The 20,506-nt window shown below is 49.4% G+C and overlaps 1 protein-coding gene across 1 annotated transcript in view; it reads right to left on the bottom strand.

The window, feature by feature from the left end:
• Positions 1-16,335: 16,335 nt before the first annotated feature.
• Positions 16,336-20,506, bottom strand: part of LOC100080450 (sulfotransferase 2B1-like) — a 53,498-nt gene continuing 49,327 nt past the window's right edge. The window contains exons 3-7 of the mRNA XM_039913528.1: positions 20,276-20,490; positions 19,544-19,670; positions 18,341-18,435; positions 17,502-17,682; positions 16,336-16,671 (exon numbers count right to left, since the gene is read on the bottom strand). Of these exons, the coding sequence (XP_039769462.1) occupies positions 16,556-16,671; positions 17,502-17,682; positions 18,341-18,435; positions 19,544-19,670; positions 20,276-20,490 (734 nt within the window). The 3' untranslated portion in view covers positions 16,336-16,555. The remainder of the gene's footprint in view (positions 16,672-17,501; positions 17,683-18,340; positions 18,436-19,543; positions 19,671-20,275; positions 20,491-20,506) is intronic.

Below are 20,506 nucleotides of genomic sequence, written 5' to 3'. Positions count from 1 at the left end.
TCAAGGATGACACCGAGATCGCGGGCCCGAGAGACGGGAAGGATGGTCGTGCCATCCACGGTGATAGGGAAGTCTGGGAGAGGACCGGGTTTGGGAGGGAAGATGAGGAGCTCAGTCTCGCTCATGTTGTGTTTTAGGTGGCGGGCCGACATCCAGGTGGAGACGTCCCGGAGGCGGGAGGAGATGCGAGCCTGAAGGGAGGGGGAGAGGACAGGGGTGGAGATGTAGATCTGCGTGTCATCTGCGTAGAGATGGTAGTCAAAGCCGTGCGAACGAATGAGTTCACCGAGGGAGTGAGTGTAGATGGAGAACAGAAGAGGGCCAAGAACTGACCCTTGAGGAACTCTACCCCACTGCTTAGAACAGTGCTCAGCACTTAGTAAGTACTTAACAAATGCCATCATCATCATCATCATCAATCAATTGATCAATCAATCCATCAATGGAATTCACCTAGTTCAGTGCAGTGCACATAGTAAGCACTTAATAAATCCCATTGATGATGATGATGGAACTTATTGAGCCCTTACTCAATGCAGAGCATTCATTCATTCAGTCGTATTTATTAAGCATTCACTGTTTGCAGGCCACTGTATTAAGAGGTTGGGAGAGTACAATGCAACAATAAACAGATACATTTCCAGGCCACTATGAGCTTACAGAGTAGAGGCAGGGAGACAGGCATTCAGATAAATAAATAAATTACAGATGTGTACATAAGTGCTCTGGGGATGGGAAGGACAAAGGGAGCAAGTCAGGATGATGCAGAAGGGAGTGGGAGAAGAGGAAAGGGGGGCCTATTCAGGGAAGGCCTCTTGGAGGAGCCGTGCACTATACAGAACACTGTATTAAATGCTTGGGTGAATACAACAGAAGAAGGACGCGATGCCTGCCTTCAAGGAAGTTAGAGTCTAGCTGGAGAGAGAGACTGTAAAACAAATTACAGGTCAGAAAAGCAACCAGGTATAAAGACAAGTATGTAAGTGTTGGGGGGTGAGGTTGGGGTCAGTACCTAAGTGCTTAGAGGGTGCAGAATCCAATGCATGAGCGATACAATGGGGGAAATAGGGTGGGGAGCTGAAGGATAGTCTTAAAGAAGAGGAGGGGCTGAGTGGTTGAAGAGGAATGGAGAGGCCGGGGCGGTGGGCTGTCCGTTGGAATGGGGGTGTTGCAGAATTGGGGTGGACGCTAAGATCGGAGGGCTAGCCCGAGGGCAGGAGAGGGAGCCATGTACAATGGGCAGGTAAGAGCCCTAGGGCTTCTCTCTCTTCCTCCCCTCACTTTCCTCCCTCAGGCAGTTCGTCCCTCCACTTTGCTGTTAGAAGGGAAGCGGCAACCCCAGGGGGCAGCATCTACTAATGAATAATAACAAGTGGGGTATTTCCTAATGCTTCCTAATGCTTCTACAAGTCTAAGTAGGAGAGAGAACAGGTAATGAATCCCCATTTTCCAGATCAGGAAACTGAGAATACACAGAGAGGTTAAGTGACTTGCCCAAGGTTACCCAGCAGGCACGGACGGGGCAGGGTCCAGTTCCTCTGACTCCCAAGCCAGCGCTCTTTCCACTAGGCCATGTAACAACTACAGGTGAAGGCCTGGGCGCTTATCCCTCTTTCCCCCACCACTTGGGCGTCCCACCCAGCCTCCTTACGTGGCCAATGTCGGCTGGTCCCACGGAACCAGGCTCAGAGGCCTGGGGTGATGCTAACAGTGGCAGCCGAGGAGGGGAGGGCCCCGGCCCGGATAATAATAATAATAATGATAATAATTGTGGTATTTTTAAAGCATTTACTATGTGTCAGGCATTGTGCAAAGCCCTGGGGTGGATGCAAGATAATCAGGTCGGACACAGTCCCTGTCCCACGAGGGGCTCTCACTCTCAATCCCCATTTTATGGATGAGGTAACTGAGGCACAGAGAGGTGAAGTTCATTCATTCACTCATTCAGTCGTATTTATTGAGCGCTTACTGTGTGCAGAGCACCGTACTAAGCGCTTGGAATGGTACAATTTGGCAACAGAGACAATCCCTGCCCAACAACGGGCTCACAGTCTAAAAGGGGGAGACAGAGAGCAAAACAAAACAAGTAGACAGGCATCAATACCATCAGAATAGAGAAATAGAATCATAGATATAGACACATCATTAATAAAACAGTAAAAATAATATATACAAATATACACAAGTGCTGTGGGGAGGGGAAAGGGGTAGAGCAGAGGGGGGAGTAGGGGGAATGGGGAAGGGAGGAGGGGCAGAGGGAAAGGGAGGACTCAGTCTGGGAAGGCCTCCTGGAGGAGGTGGTGACTTGCCCCGGGTGACACAGCAGACAAGTGGTGGAGTCGGGATTAGAATCCATGACCTTCTGACTTCCAGGCCCATGCTCTATCCACTCGGCCATGCTGCTTCTCACTACACCGTGCTACTGCCCCAGTTCTTTCCTAGTTCTCTCATCATCTGTCCCACCCCCCAGCAGAGAAAATTTCCAGAGAAATGAGGGAGAGAACTGGGGCTCACCCAACATCAACGCTGAGAACAACCACAAGCAAATAAGACCCTGCCAGGAGGAATGGGGAATTCCTCTCTGAGAGCTATCTCACAGGCAGGCCGGTGGGCCGTCTCTAGGGCCTCCAGGCTGATGGACCATGCAGACTGAAAGCTTTGCCTAATTACAGTGCCTTCCAGGAAATTCCAGAGAGTCATTAGCAGGAGGTACGGAAGAGCAAGAATGACTGCCCCCCCTTTCCTCCCTCCCCCCTCCTCATTTTCCTGCCTACGGCCCACCGCCCACTCCTCCCATTACTCTGGTGAAAGAGGGGGAAATATGAAACTCTAGGTTAGTGTGGCCGATGATTCCGCTGATTTCTTTTCAACTGCCAGCAGAGTGGGTTTCTTTTTACGTCAGTAATTAAGTTGCTTGTTCCCAGAAAAGGCTTGTCTGGGGAGAGACTCCCCCTTGCCTGCCTCACATTTCCTCAGCTCAGGCGCCTGGCGGGCACCAGACTAGCATCTTAGCTCTCTGCTGGGGAGCCGGGGGCTCCGACTTGACTCTTGCGTAGTGCCTTGATTTCTCACCTTTCCCTTACCCCTCCCTTTTCCTCTTCTCTCCCCCTTCCCTCTCTTTCCCCCATCCACAGAATAGTCGACATTGCTCCCTGCAGCCCTTTCTCCTGGGGTTTGGCTCTTGGTAGGTCTGGGGTTTGGAGGGGATAGAGACAGTTCTCCCTTTGTACTCCTAGATTGGGCATCAGGGAGGTAAAGGTCAGCCTAGGAGGAAAATTCTCAGCTCCCTGACAGATCAGAGAAGTGGGGGAATTAGCCCCTGGTTATTATTAGCAGGGAGGGGACCTCCTGGAGAGGAGATTTCGAGTCCAGTGAAACAGAAGCCCAACCTTCCTAGCCTGAGCTGTGAAACCCTCCACGGTGGGGGCTCTGACCCAGGCCCAGGCTGTCTGGGAGAGGGGCCCGAGTTTCACTCCAAGTTCACTCGGCAGGGAGGTCACTGAGCTGGGATCCTGTCCTGACTTCAGTCCTGGAATATGGGTCCATTCATTCGTTCATTCATTCCTTTGTTCTTTTGCAGCATAGTCTAGTGGATAGAGCATAGGTCTGGGAGTCAGAAGGACCTGGGCTCTAAATCCAGCTCCACCACTCCTCTGCTGCGTGGCCTTGGGCGAATCACTTCACTTCTCTCTGTCTCAGTTACCTCATCTGTAAAATGGGGATTAAGATTGTGAGACCGATGTGGGACCCGAACTGTGTCCAACCTGATTATCTTGTAACTACCCCAGTGCTTAGAACAGAGCCTGGCACTTAGTAACCTCTTAACAAATACCATAAAAAAATAGATATTCACTGAGCACAACACATTACCGAGCACTAGGGAGAGTACAAAGGGAGTACTCCTCAGTGTGACTCCTCCCTGGATACAGTTTCTCTGTCAGTAGCTTTGCCTTCAAAAGGAAGGAGAACTCTACTATTTTAATACCGTGAAAGTAGACTAATAATAGTAATAATAATGGTAATTAAGAGCCTTTTGTGTGCCAGGCACTGTACTAAGCTTTGGGTATATATAAGTTAATTAGGTTGACAATTAGTCTCAGTCTACGGAGTCTAAGTCTCAGTCTAAGGCTCTCAGTCTACAGAGGAGCGAGAAAAAGTACTGAATCCCCATTTAAAGATGAGGAGTGATGACTTGGCCAAAGTGACACAGCAGACGTGGCAGAGCCAGGAATAGAACCCAGGTCCTCTGACTCCCAGGCCTATGCTCTTTCCACTAGGTGCAGAGGTGCAGTCCAGTTGGGAGATAAAGTCTGTAGAAATAGCCACTCTACTGCGCTGTCCGGTACCCCCCTTGATGACTGGCCAAAGGTGCGGAGAGGAACCGAGAAGAGATGCTACGGTGGTGGCTTTGTCTTCTTCCTCAACTCCGCTTCCTGTGAGTCTGAATCAAGCTGGATTCCAAGGGCCCCAACAGGAGCTCATCCTTTCCCAGCCCCAGATGTGAGATGGATTCCGCTCTGTTTTGCACATCAATGCTGTCTAATGAGTGGTGATTACAGGGTCCTTATTACTGGCTGGCGGGGGTGGGAAAGGCTGGAGAGATGGCAGGGGCTGGGTCGAAACCATGCCAACTGCTCTCTTTTGGGCAGCTCAAATCCCTAATTTGGTGCTGGGGCCATTACAGCTAAAGGGAGGTTTTCATTAGTTCATGCAACTCTGAATTAGCCCAGAATAGATTATTCACTTTGTGGATCGTCCAGGGCTGATTCGAAGCCTTGGCCATCTGGGCGGACGTGTGCCTTTCTTCTTTGTTGTGGTAGCCTCCCATCAGGAGCTCTCCCCCAAAGTGACCAGGTGGGACGGTCACCAAATTTGAACCCCACCTCCTACCCGAGTTGTGGCCGGAGGGACCGATGAGGTCCGGCTTTCGGCTGGGCCGTGGTGGCTGTGGGAAGGAGCAGCAGCAGAGCCGGGAGCTGGTTCTGTGCCGCTGGAGGTAGTCCCGTGGTGGAGTCAGGCCCCTGAAGTAGTGGCGGGGTGGAAGGGGCGCTGGCTACGGGCAGGGAGGCGCTGCCAAATCATGAAGGTGTGCCATGGAGGCAGCAGCCCCACGTGTGAGGCCCTCTCGGTGCGTCGTGATGGCAGCGGCTCCACGTGTGAGGTCCTCGGGGTGTGTCGTGGCCGGCAGCATCTCCGTGTATGAGGCCCTCAGGTGTGTCACGGCGGCAGTGGCTCCACGCGTGAGGTCCTCGGTGTGCACTGAGGATGAAGGGCGTGGCAGTAACTCCGTGGTGGAAGCAGCTTGGCATCTGTCTCCATACTGCGTGCTCAAAGAAGGGTGTGGGGAGAAGCGAGGGAGTAAGGAGGATTGTCACGGCTGCCCAGGGATGTCCGGCTGCTAGAGGAATGGTGGAGGGGGGTCGGCATCATCCCCACGGTAGAAGCGGCTCAGAGCTCCTCCACACCCTTGAGCCCATCCTGGGGGCACAGGGATGACAAAGCAGGGAGAAGAGAGAGAGAGACCACTGTGATGGCTCAAGGGAGCCCTGCCATAGCACAAGCTCCATGCATATGGAGGGGGGACAGGAAGCAGGGGAGAGGGGGCAGAGACCGGGGCCAGCTCCATGGTGGAAGTGGCCCAAGGCTCGCTTCTCTGCCATGGAGCACAAACCCAAGCCCAAGGAATAATAATAACAGTAATAATGGCTGTGGTATTTGTAAAGTGCTTATTATGTGCTAAGTTCTGTACTGAGCACTGAGATAGAAGCAGGATAGTCAGGTGGGACACAGTGCCTGCCCCATACGGATTCACAGTCTGAGTGGGAGATAGGCATTGAATCCCTATTTTACAGATGAGGAAACTGAGGCACAGAGCAGTTAAGTGACTTGGCCGAGATCACACAGCAAGCAATTGGCAGAGCTAGGATTAGAACCCAGGTCCTCTGATTCCTAGGCCCAGGCTTTTTTTCCACCAGGCTATACTGTTTCTCTAAAGCAAGGGGTAATGGTGATAATTGATTAATGGTGATTATTATTCTTATTATTATGCCTGTTTCTCTAAGGCAAGGGGTAATGGTGATAATAATAATAACAATAATTGTTAACCATTTATTTTGTGCCAAGCAATGAACTAAGCACTGGGATTGATATGAGATAATCAGGTTGGACACAGTCCTGGTGCCACATGGGTCTCATAGTATAAGGGGGCAGGTGAAGAGGTATTTAATCTCCATTTTACAGTTGAGGAAATTAAGGCACAGAGACATTCAGTATAAGTCAAAAAGAGGCCCCAGGCTGAACATTTCTATTAGGAGCTTCTTCCAACAGGGCTGGTGGGGGTCAAATGAATCAATTAGTCAGTCATATTTAATGAGCACTTACTGTGTGTAATGCACTGTCCTAAGTGCTTAGTAGAGTACAAAACAGGAATCCGTAGCTATGTTTCCTGCCCATAAAAGGAGTGGAACCTGCTGGCCAGTAAAGTAGTCCTGTTCCTTAGGTCCGTTTCCAGTTCCCCTCTGACATCTCTAACTGCTCCTTCTCAGCCTCTTTCTCCAGTTCTTCCTCTTCTTCTCACTCCCGCCCTGTGGGTGCCTCTCGAGACCATTCTGCATCCCCTTTGTATCTCAGCCTCCATTCACTCATCTGGTTCCTTAGCTTCAAGTACCACCTCCTCCCAAATCTGTTTTCCTGACACTAACCTCTTTCTTCTACGATCTCTTTCTGGGTGGCCCCCTGGCACTTCAATCTCAATTTGTCCAAAACTGAATTCCTCTTCTTTCTCTCCCAAGTCCTTTCCTCCACCTAACTTCCCCATCCCAGTCGATAACATCACTATCCTCCCCTTCCCTGAAGCCCACAACATTGGTAATATCTCTGACTTCTCTTTCTCTTTCAATATCCAACCATATGGCCACCAGGCTGGTTCAGGCATTTCAATCGATCATATTTTTGAGTGCTTATTGTGTGCAAAGCATTATACTAAGTGCTAGGAGAATACACTATGACAGTTAACAGACACATTCCCTGACCACAATGAGCTTACAGTCTAGACGGGGAGAGACATTAATATAAATAAAGAAATAAATAAATTATAGTTATGCTAATACTAGGAGTGGTGAAGATTAAAGGGAGCAAGTCAGGGCATTTGCCGTATCCGAGGTTAACTACTTCATCAGCCTCCTCACTGATCATTCTCTCTCCAGTCTCTGCCCCTCATCTCCGGTCCACACTGCACTCTGCTGCCCCGATCGTTTTTCGAGAACGTCATTTCTACCCACATCTCTCTAACTCCTCAAAATCTCAAATGATCACCTTGTCCTCTCTTCATCAAGCAAGAACTCCTAACTATTGACTTTCAGGCGTCTCTCATCCTGCTTCTCCCTTCTCCCACTTCTCTCCAGCTCACACTCTTCATTCCTCCCAAGCAGAGAAGCAGCGTGGCTCAGTGGGAAGAGCACGGACTTAGGAGTCAGAGGTCATGGGTTCTAATCCCAGCTCCGCCACCTGTCAGCTGTGTGACTTTGGGCAAGTCACTTAACTTCTCGGTACCTCAGTTCCCTCATCTGTAAAATGGGGATTAAGACTGTGAACCTCACGTGGGACAGCCTGATTACCCTGTATCTACCCCAGTGCTTTGAACAGTGCTCGGCACATAGTAAGCACTTAACAAATACCAACATTATTATTAGTAGTATTATTCTCACCTCCCCTGTCCCTGGCCCCTTGCCCAGGCCCTGCCCTTCCCTGAAACTCCCTCCTCCTTTCAATCTGATACCACAGATGTCCCATCTTTAAAGCTTTCCTGAAATCAATCACATCTCCTCCAACAGGACTTTCCCAATTAATTTGTTTTCTCCCTAGGTTCCATCGTTCCAACTGTCGTCTCAGCACCTTTGAGCCACCTGAGGTGAACTTACCACATCTCATAGCACTTCTGTTCATATCTTCCTTCCCTATTACTGAAACACTAATTCACATGCATATCCCCTCTTCTTCTTTCCATCAATTCTTTCAAAGTCAGTCTCCTCCTGCAGATTATAAGATCCTTGAGGGCAGGAATCATGTCTACTAACTCCACTGTATTCCCCCAAGCATTTAGTAGAGTGTTCTGCACAGAGCAGGCACTTCCCTGAACATAGCAAGGAAGCAGCATGGCCTAGTGGGTAGAGCATGGGCTTGGGAGTCAAAAGGTCATGGGTTCTAACCTGGGCTCTGTCACCTGTCTGTTGTGTGACCTTGGGCAAGTCACTTAACTTCTCTGTGCTTCTGTTCCCTCATCTGAAGAATGGAGATTAAGACTGTGAGCTCTGTGTGGGACAGGGACTGGGTCCAACCCAATCATCTCGTACCTACCCCAGCGCTTAGAACAGTGCCTGGTACATAGTAAGCACTCAACAAATACCATAATTCTTATTAATAAATGTTATTGATTGAAATTAACTTTGGAAGAGCGGAGACATTTCCACATAGGCACCAAAATAGTGAGAGATTGAGGGGGGGGGGAGAGAGGGAGAGAGAGGTAGTGTGTGGTTCATCTGCTGTTTTGAACTACCCACACCACTGGATCATTAGCGTGGTAATCAGGAGTCATTTGTCTTTGCAAAGATGGGTGAACAGTAATTAGAAGACTATAGAAGGGTCCAGTAAGCCTCAGCAAGAAGGTCAAGTGGAGGGGAAGAGGGACGGAGAGCTTACCCTCTCAAAGCTAAAGATTGTTTATCCATTTCTCTTTCCTTTATGGGATCGATACTCTCCTAGGTCTGCTTTTGTGTGGTTTCCTCTATTGATGCTGAGGACGACCCGAGGCCAGCTCCTTTCAGTCAAGGCTCTCGGGGGCCTCAGGTTGAAGGGACTTGATACAGAGAAACAGCTAAACTAAAGGATTCAGGAAGGGAAGCAGCCGACAATGCCGTTCTCTGGTAATGTGCCATTTGTACCTCAGTAGGAGAGGAGCTCTTCATAAGATCTCTACTGCTGAAGTAATAATGTCGCCACATTCGAGGGACCAAACTTTAAAAGGAAGCCTTTGAAGGGAGCAGCTGTTCCTGAAAAGGATTGCAAAATAATGACTCTAATCTTGCCTTGCTCCAGTATCTGGAGAAGAAAGAAAACAGCCAGGGAACCGTTAGCCTATCATAATTGCTGCCTGGACCACACTCAACAAATCTCCGATAAATTGGCACTGTCAAATGTGATTCTTTCAAATCAGCTGCCTACGCCCCCACATGACTTACTCACTTAGTGATGTTCAAGAGCATGACGCTCTTGGCAATCGCAGGGGCTCCTTGGGCAGATCTTTCTGGAATTGCTCACTCGCTGTCATCTGTCACCAGGTAAATAATGGCAGAGCAATGGCTCTTCACGCTTCTCCTCCTGCTGTCTGCTGGGCAGGTGCCCAGGGTCCGCGGGAGACTTGTTTCTTCAAAGAGAGTTCTTGGGTTGAGAGAAGCTTTGAGGGGTCATCTAAGCCAATCCTCTGCCTTCTCCAGTACAGTGCTCTGCACACAGTGAGCACTCAATAAATGCGATTGATTGATTGATTCCGCCCACCCCCATCACAGCTTCTGGGAAGAATCTGGCTTGAATCTTTCCCCTATCTCCCATCAGTCAACAGCTCCTTCCCTGCTTCCTTCCAAGAGCTTAGTTTCCCTGAGATCTCCCCTTGGGGATGAGGTAAGAGGGGAGAGGTAGTGAGAAGGTGAAGGCCTTGGTCATTACAGAGCCCCAAAGAAATGAGGGGGAGAACTTGACTGGGCTGGGGGTGTGGGGAACGAGGCACCTGGGGTGGTAGTGAAGCAGAAGGCAGGTAAAGGCCAGGAGGGATGCAGCCTGGGCTCAGGGCGGGCAGGAATAGGGCTGGCGTGTGGATAACGATAAACCCGGGTGGAGCAAAAAGAAGCAATGAAGTACTCTGGACATTTTGTAAAGAAAAGAGGAGCTCTAACCTAACAGAAAGAACAAGTGGAGACAAAAGATGAAGGGAAGCAGCTTGGCCTAGTGGAAAGAGTACAAGCCTGGGAGTTAGAGGACCTGGGGTCTAATGCCTGCTCTGCTACATTTCTGCTGTGTGACTGATTGGGCAAGTTATTTCACTTCTCTGCGCTCTGTTACCTCATCTGTAAAATGGAGATAAAGACTGTGAGCCCTATGTGGGACATGGACTGTGTTCAATCTGACTAGCTTGTACCTACCGCAGTGTTTAGCACAGTGTCTGGCACAGAGTGAATGCTTAACAAGTGCCATTAAAAAAAAAAAGGAAAAAAAGCAGAAAGGAGACTTCAAAGCAACATCTTGTCTAAACTCTACAAGATCAGGGATTGTCTGCGCCAACTCTCCTGTGCTCTCCCAAGAGCTCAGCACAGTGGTCTGCACACAGTGAGTGCTCAAATGCCATTGGTGGACTGAAGAAGCAACAACAGAGGCATGGCCTGCCATTTCCCTACCAGAATGCCCTGAATTCAGCTCCTTACAAGTAGTCACAGCAATACTGACCCTGGAAGCTGAGGAGTGCGAGTCAAGTTAAGAAAGTAGGATTCATTTTAGAACGGTGTTACTATCAGGTCAGGAGGCTGTCAGAAAGGTTTGGTGGTACTTTGGCAGAGCCAGCAGATGATGGCCTTGCTATTTCTATTCTGTTCATAAATGGAGTGCAGGATTGGGGGTTGAGGGGAGTGGGACGATACGCTGTTGTTGTGGGGACTCCAAAATTGGCAAAGATGGCTCCCATTTGTAATATGATTGTGAAACAGAAGTTGGAGTCTGGACTCTGGAGGTCTGGGAGACCCTCAGGCTCCCAGAGACCCTCTCCTTCAAAAGGGGTTGGAGAGAGTGTATCTAGGTTTTGTTCAGTCAGTTGCCGGAGGGGCTTTTAACACCCCCCTTCAAATTATAAAGGTTCAAGGGTGAAGCCTTTCCTTTATTAGAAATGGAGGAGCATTCATGTATTAGAGGGAAGTGGGAAGGGGTGAAGGGGGCTGAGTTCTAATCTTTATGCTGCCATTTGCTTGCCATGTGACCTTGGGCAAGGCACTTCACTTCTCTGTACCTTAGTGTCCTCATCTGTGAAATGGGGATTCAATACCAGTTCTCCCTCCTATTTAAGCTGTGAACCCCATGTGGGGCAGAGTCTGTTTATCTTATATCCACCCCAGTGCTTAGTATAGCGTGGAGCATAATAAGTACTTAACAGATATTATTATTATTGTTGTTGTTATCATTACTATTATAAGGCTCAGAGATTCTCAGGGGCAGGGAATAAGATTCCAACAGCCCTCAGGACCAGATCATTCCCTTGAGCCAGTTGTGTGGGAAGCAAAAGCTGATTGGTCCCATCGTTGCTACTCTCTGGCTGTTGCAGGCAGTGAGTGGTGAGAATGGAGAGATGAGGGATTTCCAAATGGGGGTGGGGGAGAAGTCTAAACATAAAGGGTAAAGGTAAAGGAGAGTAAGTTGGAAAGAGGCAGGAGGGAATGGAAGGGAGAAAGGAGAGAAGCCAAGAAAGAAAGGAGCAAAGCCGATTGTGTTGGATGGAATTCCATCCACTCGGGATAAAGGGGGAAGGGCAGGAGGGGGAACAGACCCTTCCCTAGGAGAGACCTAGCAGGAGACGAGAAATGAAATATCTGCTGAGGCCTGGGGGCCCAGGCAGTGGCCCTGGGCACAGCATATTAGGCAGGGTTGTGTTCACGCCTCCGAGGACTCACCCTCATTCCCCCCTACACCCTTATGCCCCCTCGGGCCTGCTTACATGGCAGCAAAGGAGGAAATGTTGGAGGCATTTTTCACCAACACCTCCCCAACTCACTGGGAGAATAATAATAATAATAATGATAGTATTTATTAAGCACTTGCTATGTGCCAAGCACTGTTCTAAGCACTGGGGATACATGGTAATCAGGTTGTTCCATGTGGAGCTCACAATCTTAATCACCATTTTACAGATGAAGTAACTGAGGCATAGAGAAGTTAAGTGATTTGCCCAAAATCACACAGCTGATAAGTGGCGGAGCTGGGATTAGAACCAATGACCTCTGAGTCCAAAGCCCGTGCTCTTTCCACTGAGCCACGCTGCTTCTGGGGCCCTGGGGTTGTGGTACTTGGAAAATTCCTGTTAGGATTAGGAGGGGATTCATAATACCTGGCCAATCTAAACCCCAGGGAATTCTGGCTCATTTCCAAAAATAATCCAAAACCAGCATATTTCTCAATGGTCCAACTGTTTCTAGCTTCATTGCCAGTCTTTCCTAAAGAAGGCCAGCACAAGGAAAATTGGTTGGAATATTTTGGGATTAACTGAAAGCCGTTTGTTTGAACTACTGGATGTCTGGAGGGGCAGCTCTTCCAAGTATCCTGCAGTCACCTGTTATTATTAGACTGTAAGCCCGTCAAAGGGCAGGGACTGTCTCTATCTGTTACTGATTTGTACATTCCAAGTGCTTAGTGCAGAGCACTAAGCGCTCAATAAATACTACTGAATGAACCTGTTGGAAGCTGAGACCTGGGCTGGAAAATGCATGTGCCTGGCCCCAAAATAGAAATAGCTTGGGCTAGGGGACAGAGCAGAGGCCTAGGAATCAGAAGGACCTGGGTTCTAATGCAGCTCCAACCACTTGTTTGAGGGGTGACCTTGGGCAAGTCACTTAACTTCTCCATGCCTCAGTTATCTCATCCATAATTGAGATTCCGCCATTCATGTAGGCCCCAAATCCCACCCTCCTCCATGTGTGTTTCTGCCTCTGACAAGCCCCAGCCTGATTTGGTCACCCGCATCCTCTACCCATAGGCACAAGCAAGAGAAGAACCCTTTCCTTTGGAGCTTCCCAGGACACACTCCCACCGGAAGGAGAGAGGAGCCAAGGGTTTGGGGAGTGAGGGTGGGCCACCCTGATTTCCAGATTGGGATCAGGTGAGCTCCGAGTCGGGCTAACGACTGAGGCATTTGTGAACTAGGTTTAGAATCCAAGGGAAGGTTGAAGCTGGAGGGGAAGTCTGAAAGGAAGCAAGGTCCAGACGAGGGAATAAAATCAAACAGAAGCTATCAATACATCTCCGCCTGACCCACCGGATTACAATGGAAATGGGGAGGAGGGAATGGGTGCAAACCACGTGGTTGCTGAGCCAGCCACAACTCTTCTCCATGGAGAACTCCCAGGTGATCAGCTGGATTGTCCAGGAGTCTCCCAAAGCCAGGGCCCCGTTAGCCCATCCAAGAGCCTATTTCAATCTGTTGGTCAAGTTTCTGGCCCCTTCCAGGTCTCAGAGACTCTTGTCGGGACACAGGATGGTGGACGTTGAAGCATTGTGTGGCTCTTAGCACCTTTGGCTGCTTCATGCTACAGAACCCCACACTGCAGTGGTGGGGGATGAAGGGTAATTGGCATGGTTCTCACGACAGCCTACCCAGCCCCTCTGAGCACCACCGACCCAGCAGGACAAGAATTGTTTTTCACCCAAAGGAAATGTTCTGGATTTTTGAACAGATTGGCATTTTATGAGCACGGACGGATGCAACATGTGAACATCAAAACAAGCAAAGAGAAGGAAGCATCAGCCAAGCAGAAAGTCTGGAAAAAATGAAATGTTAAAACTGAGAGGGCATCGTATTTATCTTCACTTGATTTGGCTTCAAACTTACATGTTTCCTTCTCGTCACTGGCATTCGGCGTTTACATTAGGCCTTATATTTTCTAAGCACTTGGCATGACATGGGCTAGTGATTCTTCACGGCAGCTGGGAGGGAACGTGGCAGGATGAGTTCCTATTTTCAAGCCAGAAATGAAGATGCCAAATACCTTAGGGGGCAGTGGCAGATCTAGATTATTAATAATAATAATAATTATAGCGGCAGTTGTTAAGTGCTTACTATGTACCAGGAACTGTACTAAGCTCTGGGGAGGATAGTAAGCCCGTCAAAGGGCAGAGACTGTCTCTATCTGTTACCGATTTGTACATTCCAAGCACTTAGTACAGTGCTCTGCACATAGTAAGCGCTCAATAAATACTATTGAATACAAGCAAATCTGGTTGAACATGGCCCCTGTCCCATGTGGAGATCACAGTGTCAATCCCCATTTCACTGATAGGTAACTGAAGCCCAGAGAAGTGAATCTTGCTGCCCAAGATAACGCAGCCAACAAGTGGCAGAGCTGGGATTAGAGCCCATGACCTTTTGACTCCCAGTCCTGTGCCCTATCCTCTATGCCATGCAGCGCAGGAGCCTCAGGCCCTAAGTCTCCTAGCTTCAGGCTACCTGGAGTGGGTGGATGATTTGGACTTTTTCCTGTAGGTCTGAGAAATAGTCTTCTTCTTTTTGGAGGTTGGAAGGGAATGATACCACATCCCCCAGCACCCCCAGCCCATCCAGTAGCACCCCATTTGGCATTTACTGTCCCTGGAAGCTCCACTCAAGAAATCCCAGCCCTGTGGGATTGGCTTGGCCTGAATAGAATTTGTTGGTTCTCCTTGGGGGAAGGTGGGCCTACTCTGTCCTGATCTTTCATCTCATTGCTTCTTAGAGTCTCTAAAAGACCCAGTGTCTTCCTCTAGTTCAAGAAGTGTACCTTTGTAGGGAAATTCAGTCCCTTTGAGAACACAGGTCAGCCCCCAGAGACATGTGCTCTTTGGAACCATTGACTGTGGACTTTGAGATGCTAGGAGCCTGAAATTCTGTTCCTTTAGCCACAGACCCCTACTGATCTTTGTTTTTGTCTTCATCTTATCATAGTGTTTTGTTCCATCTCCTTATGTATCTGTTACCAGACTTTTCTCCCCCTTTTTATTTGAGGATTGCGAACTTCCTTAAGGACAGGGTCTAGGTCTAATTCCCAACTGTATATTTTTTTCTCAGTGCTAAGTATAGAGTTCTGCAAACAGTCAGCGCTTAACAAATATTAATCTGGAGTCCCTTCCATCCCAATCCACCCGCCACCCTCTCCCCCAATTCTCCTCCCACCCCCATCCCCAGGGAAATGTAGGATTAGGCAAGGGAGACGGGGCTAGTGATTCCGCGTCACTCTCTTCAGTTAAATGAAGGACAAAATGAAAACAGTTGACTGGTGCCTGTGTGCATTCTTAGGTGAGGGTGAAGAGTGTTCAGAGTAGAGCCGGCCTCTCTTTTAATCCCCAGGAAGGGTCGTGTCACACTGGAGCAATCCAGACTCAGCAACCATGGAGGGAGGAAGAGGAGAAGGAGAAGGAAGAGGAGGAGAAGGACACGGCCTGAGCCCTGTGCATCCAGTCGAGGTGACAAGGGTTGTTTATGGAGGGGAGGAGGCTGATCCTGCTGTGAGTTCGACACTCTGAAAGCACATAGAAGGATTGGGGGCGTGGCAGGTGTGTGGAGTGATGTCATCACTGGGCTGAAGACTGAAAGCTTTATGCTTTTACTGGTCCTTAGTGATGGTGATGAACCCTTTCCTGCCAGCCTAAGCAGAGATACACCTCCCCCGTTGCCCACCCCCCCGAACAGTCTCTTCTCAGAGTCATTCATCTTTTCTGAGTGCTGAGGTAGCCTTCCTTAAGCAACTAACTCTGGGCTATCCATGTGCGATGAGCCTCCCAGCCCTGCCATCACCCAGAGGAGACCCAAGGCCATCTCTTCCTTCTGCTTATACGGAGCATAAGCTTCCTCCCCCGATTTGTACTGTTAGTGATTTTGCCTTATTTCCCCCACATCGATCCTCTGAAAGCAGGTATTGATTGAAACACACACACACACACACGCACACACGCACGCACGCACATTCCCCAAATCTCCTGAATGCACAGCCATGGATACTTCATTAATGCACTTCCCAATACAGCTTTGCCTGAAAAGCTCACATTTTCGCAGTTGTTACCACCTTTATCCTTGATCTTCATTCTAGACTTACAATGTCAACCGTGTTTGCTGAAGGTCCCGTGCTCCAAGCACTCTGCATTATTAATCCACAGCCTGATTTGCTGCCTTAAATTACACTACTTCCTAGACAATGTCTGAATTGATTATCTTCTATCTAATAATTACTGTATTTGTTAAATGCTTTTTATATGCCAAGCACCATTCTAAGCGCTGAGGTAGATGCAAAGAAATCAGTTTGGACACAGTCCCTGTCCCACATGGGGCTCACACTCTTAATCCCCATTTTACAGATGAGGTACCTGAAGCATGGAAGTTAAGTGACTTGCCCGAGGTTATTCATTCATTTATTCATTCAATCTTATTTATTGAGCATTTACCGTGCTAAGAGCTTGGAAAGTTCAGTGCAGCAATAGAGACAATCCCTGCCCACAGGTCACACAACAGACAAGCGACGGAGATGGGATTAGAATCCACATTCTCTTGACTCCCAAACCTGTGCTCTTGCCACTAGGCCATGCTTCTAATCCCTAATCCCTGTCTACCCCACTGTTTAGCTCAATGTTGAGCACATAGTAAGCACTTTATAAATGCCACTCCTATTGAATGTCTAAATCTATACAGAAGGGGAAACTTTGGTAGCCAGCTCTCCTGCTTCCGTCAGATCTGGGAAAAAGAGCAGGGGGCAGATGACCCTCCGCAAGGGGCTTCCAGGGTTCAATCCAAGCTCCAAGGGAAGTGGAGGATGTAGTCTTTCATCTTGGTCAGGTAGATGGTGTTGAACTTCTTATTCTGTTCTGGGGAGAAGTGCTCCCTCCAGTCTCCTATTTTACCTGAAGGGAGGAAGCAGAGTGAAAGCTGGGCAGAGAGGAGAGACTCCCCCCCACCCCCAGCCTCCTTCAATGGCAGAGCCAAGCCTTGTAAATCAAGGAGATGGGGTGGTGGCAAAAGAAGGGAGAAAGGAGTTCCTGTTTCCCATATGGACCCGTTTCTATCCACAGGAGAACTAAGCTGTTTAGCCCCTGTCTGCCCCAGAAAAGGGGGTGGAGCTGAACTTTGGAGGGGCCCAGCCCTATCTGGGCTAAATGGGCCAGCTCCCTTGAGAGGGCATGGAAAAGGGAAGAGGGTAGCTGGGGGAGTCATTTGAGGGAGGGGGAGGGGTGTAGGGACAGCAAATGAGTGGTGGGGAACCTCACAGTCCCAAGTTCTTCCCACTATTCATTCATTCATTCATTCATTCAGTCAGTCAGTCAGTCATATTTACTGAGTGCTTACTCTGTGCAGAGCACTATACTAAGTGCTTGGAAAGTACAATTCAGCAGTAGAGACAATCTCTGCCCACAACGGGCTTACAGCCTAGAAGGCTGTAAATACCATTACCATTACCAATCCCATTACCATTACCTACAAATACCATTATTAATATTATTATTATTGTTGTTGTTTAATCATGAAAACAATAATAATAATAATGGTATTTGTTAAGAGCTTATTACCGTGCTAAGGCCTGGGGTAGATATAAGATCATCAGGTCCCTCATCTGACATTTGGGTGAGGTCTTCTGGTGGGAATGAGCTTTGGGTGGGGAAAAGAGTTGGGGAAGACCGACCCCCTCATTGCTTTCTGAGCACTGCCCGTCCTCTCCCTCCTGCCCCCCATTTACCTTTCCTCAAGAACTTGCCCTTGGTTTGGTCTAGGATTTTGTTGGACACCAGGGAGTAGTTGGCCATGGAGTTCTGACTCATGGCAGAGAAGGTGCAGTTCTTCAGGATCATGTCCTCCTCTTGGCTCTGGAGCTGGCAGCCCAGGATGTCACATAGTCGCTGGATGGTGCGCCGGGGCTCCTAAGCAGGGGCAGAAGCTGCTTGTCTCCCAAACCACTCCTCCGCCACTCCCTCCCACCACATTCTGGCCCTGGGAGCTTCGGGCAGAAGACTATGGAGACCCTGGTGTCGGGAGGAGGGGATTTGGATACCGGGGCCAGGAATTTCAATGGAGTGGCAGAAGCCAGGACCCCGGAGTTTAGGAAAAGCGCCTAAGAATCCCAGAAGCTCAAGAATCTCCCACCTTGCTCCTGATGTTCTGTCTGATGGCAGGCAAGAATGGGGGCCCATTCAGCGGGTAAGTGGTGGTGGGTTTTTTGTTTCTTTTATGGTATTTGTTATTTGGTCCAGGCCCCGCACTAAACACTGGGAAAGATACAAGCTAATCAGGTTGGACAGAGTCCATGTCCCTCATGGGGCTCAGAGCCTTAATCCCCATTTACAGATAAGGTAACTGAGACCCAGAGATTTTAAATGACTTGTGCAAGGTCGCACAGCAGACGTGTCAGAGCTGGGATTAGAACCCAGGTCCTTCTAACTCTCAAGATGGTGATCTATCCACTAGGCCAGGCTAAATTTGAGAGGAGATTGGGTGTATGGGAAGGGCGGGGCTGCTCTGACTGCTCTGGCTGCTCGGTGCTCTCAAGCCCAGGCCTAAGTGGACTCGGGGTTGACTCACCCGGGACAGGTCCTCGTAAGTGATCAGGTTGATGTTCACTTCCTCCCTGAGGTCCATCCAGCCTTGCACGTGGGTAAACCAGGAGCCGAAATGCACTGGGCGGGGGGGGGGGGGGTGGCGGGAGAAGCAAGATTAGAGTGAGTGACAACTGCCTCCATCCTGGGCTACTTTAAAGGGGAAGTGAACAAGGGCATTCGGTCCAGGTTACCCAACTTGGGCAGTCACTTGATCACAGAGGTCTGACCAGTTGTGGTCCCCTCGGCCTTGTCTGTAGCTGGGAGGCAGGAGGAGTGGGATGAGGTCCCCTGACGACCACTGTATAGCTTCCTCCACTTGTCTGGCTGGAGCCGGGGTGGCCAAGGTGGGGCCTACCAAGACTCACTCACCCTGGATCCCCTGTCCTCATCAGGCAACCCTCAGGATCCACAACTAAACTCAGATGAGGTTCTTCCCCACTCCCCACCCTCTCCCGTCTCCTCCCCCTGCCATTAACGTTGGCTCAGGATAAAAAACCAGAACAGTGCCACTACTTGATCAGGCCAATGGTCCACTTGGACAGGGATTCTGTCTCTGACAGTGGCTATAAGGCCCTTAGAGGGGCCATGCGTTGGACACCCTTCTGGACATCCAACCCTAAAGTTCAGGGATGGACCAACTATGTTCTCAGGGGCATTCGTCCTCTCCAGGCAGGTCTCTAGTTGAACTTTCCACCTTTCAGCAGTTGAGTGGGGGAGGTTGAAAGCAGCTAGGATGTTCTGGCTTGGAGTAGGACCCCAGAGGGCGGCCCTAATCCAGCCTAACCAGCTAGGAGCTGCAGCCTTCTTCTCCCAACCTTGCCAGGGAGTCCATATCTTCAGCACTTGGAAGAAACCTGAGGAGAGGCATTCTTGTCCAGCCTCTTTTCGCCTCACCTTCCCCACTCTTTCTCTCTCTTTTGTCCCTTTCTCCTTCCCTCCCTCTCTCCTCACCTCTTCTTTCCCTCTTCCTATCTACCCTTTTCTTGAGTTGTATTGTACTTTCCCAAGCATTTAGTACAGTGTTCTGCACATAGTAAGCGCTCAATAAATACCATTGATAGATTTCCTTCCCCCACCCTTTTTTCCTACTCCCTCTCCTTCAAGCTTTCTTTCTGGTTCTCTCTATTTCTTCTCTCCTCACTCTCCATTCCCCCTCCCCACCTTCCCTCACTCTTAGGAGACTTACCTTTGCCCTTCAGGAACTGGTCCAGAAAGTCATCAAAGTTGCCAAGGTCAGGCAGGAATTTGGCTATTTTGTGGAAGTGATAAAAGGAAACCAGGACATCCTTGGGGTGCCTAGCTACGTATAGTACCTGTGGCCAAAGAAAACGAGGTATATGAGTTCCCAGACCAGGGCTTTCTAGGCTGTGACCAGGGCCTCTGTTACCCCTTCCCTCACATCTCAGACTTCCCTCTCCCCTCGGGCCTCCCTAAAAGTCACTGGGAGCCAAGAGGAGTTCAGCAGGGGATATTGGTGGGAGAGGAGAAAACTTGAGAAAAGGCACCTTTCGGAGGGAAAAAATTCAACTTGGAAATGACAGTGGGCTTTACATGTGATCACACAAAAGCCATGTGAGCCTGTTCTAATTATTTCAGACACTTGGATGTGGCTTTCTGGGAAAGTCCCAGGGGAGGTAACTGTCCGGCCCGGCCGCCCAAGCCCAGAAGCTAACTGGGCTTGGAGTAGGGGGGTGTGGAGTGCTAGAGTATTTGAGATTAAGACTGATACCCAGAGTGAATGAATCACTCATATTTTAAATCATGGTGGGTGGGGCCAGAGGCCTGAAACATTACAGGACCCATTTAGTGTTCAGGCAAAAATTAGAGATCTAAGGGGCGGGTGGAGAGGGGCCTCCTAGCTATCCCCAGTTGGATAGGTTACCTACCCCATTTCAGCTTCCTAGTAAATGTTACTCACTGTGACTTTGGATTTCTTCAGGGCTGGAGCCAAGATGTGGCTGGGGAGGTGGGTGGAGAAGATGCGAGGGAAGGTTGGGTTCATTTTTGCCATCAATTCGTTAAAGAAGATATGTTCCAGCCACGGGGCCCGGGCCCAGCTGGGGATGGTATGGGCTAACTCGAGGCTGCCCTTGCTGAAGATGAGGGTCAGGATTTCTTGCATCCAGGTGGTCCCTGGGGAAGGGAAAAG

The sequence above is a fragment of the Ornithorhynchus anatinus genome, chromosome 11, assembly GCF_004115215.2.
Source record: "Ornithorhynchus anatinus isolate Pmale09 chromosome 11, mOrnAna1.pri.v4, whole genome shotgun sequence".
Lineage (NCBI taxonomy): Eukaryota > Metazoa > Chordata > Mammalia > Monotremata > Ornithorhynchidae > Ornithorhynchus > Ornithorhynchus anatinus.
This window is presented reverse-complemented; position numbering and strand designations above follow the sequence as displayed.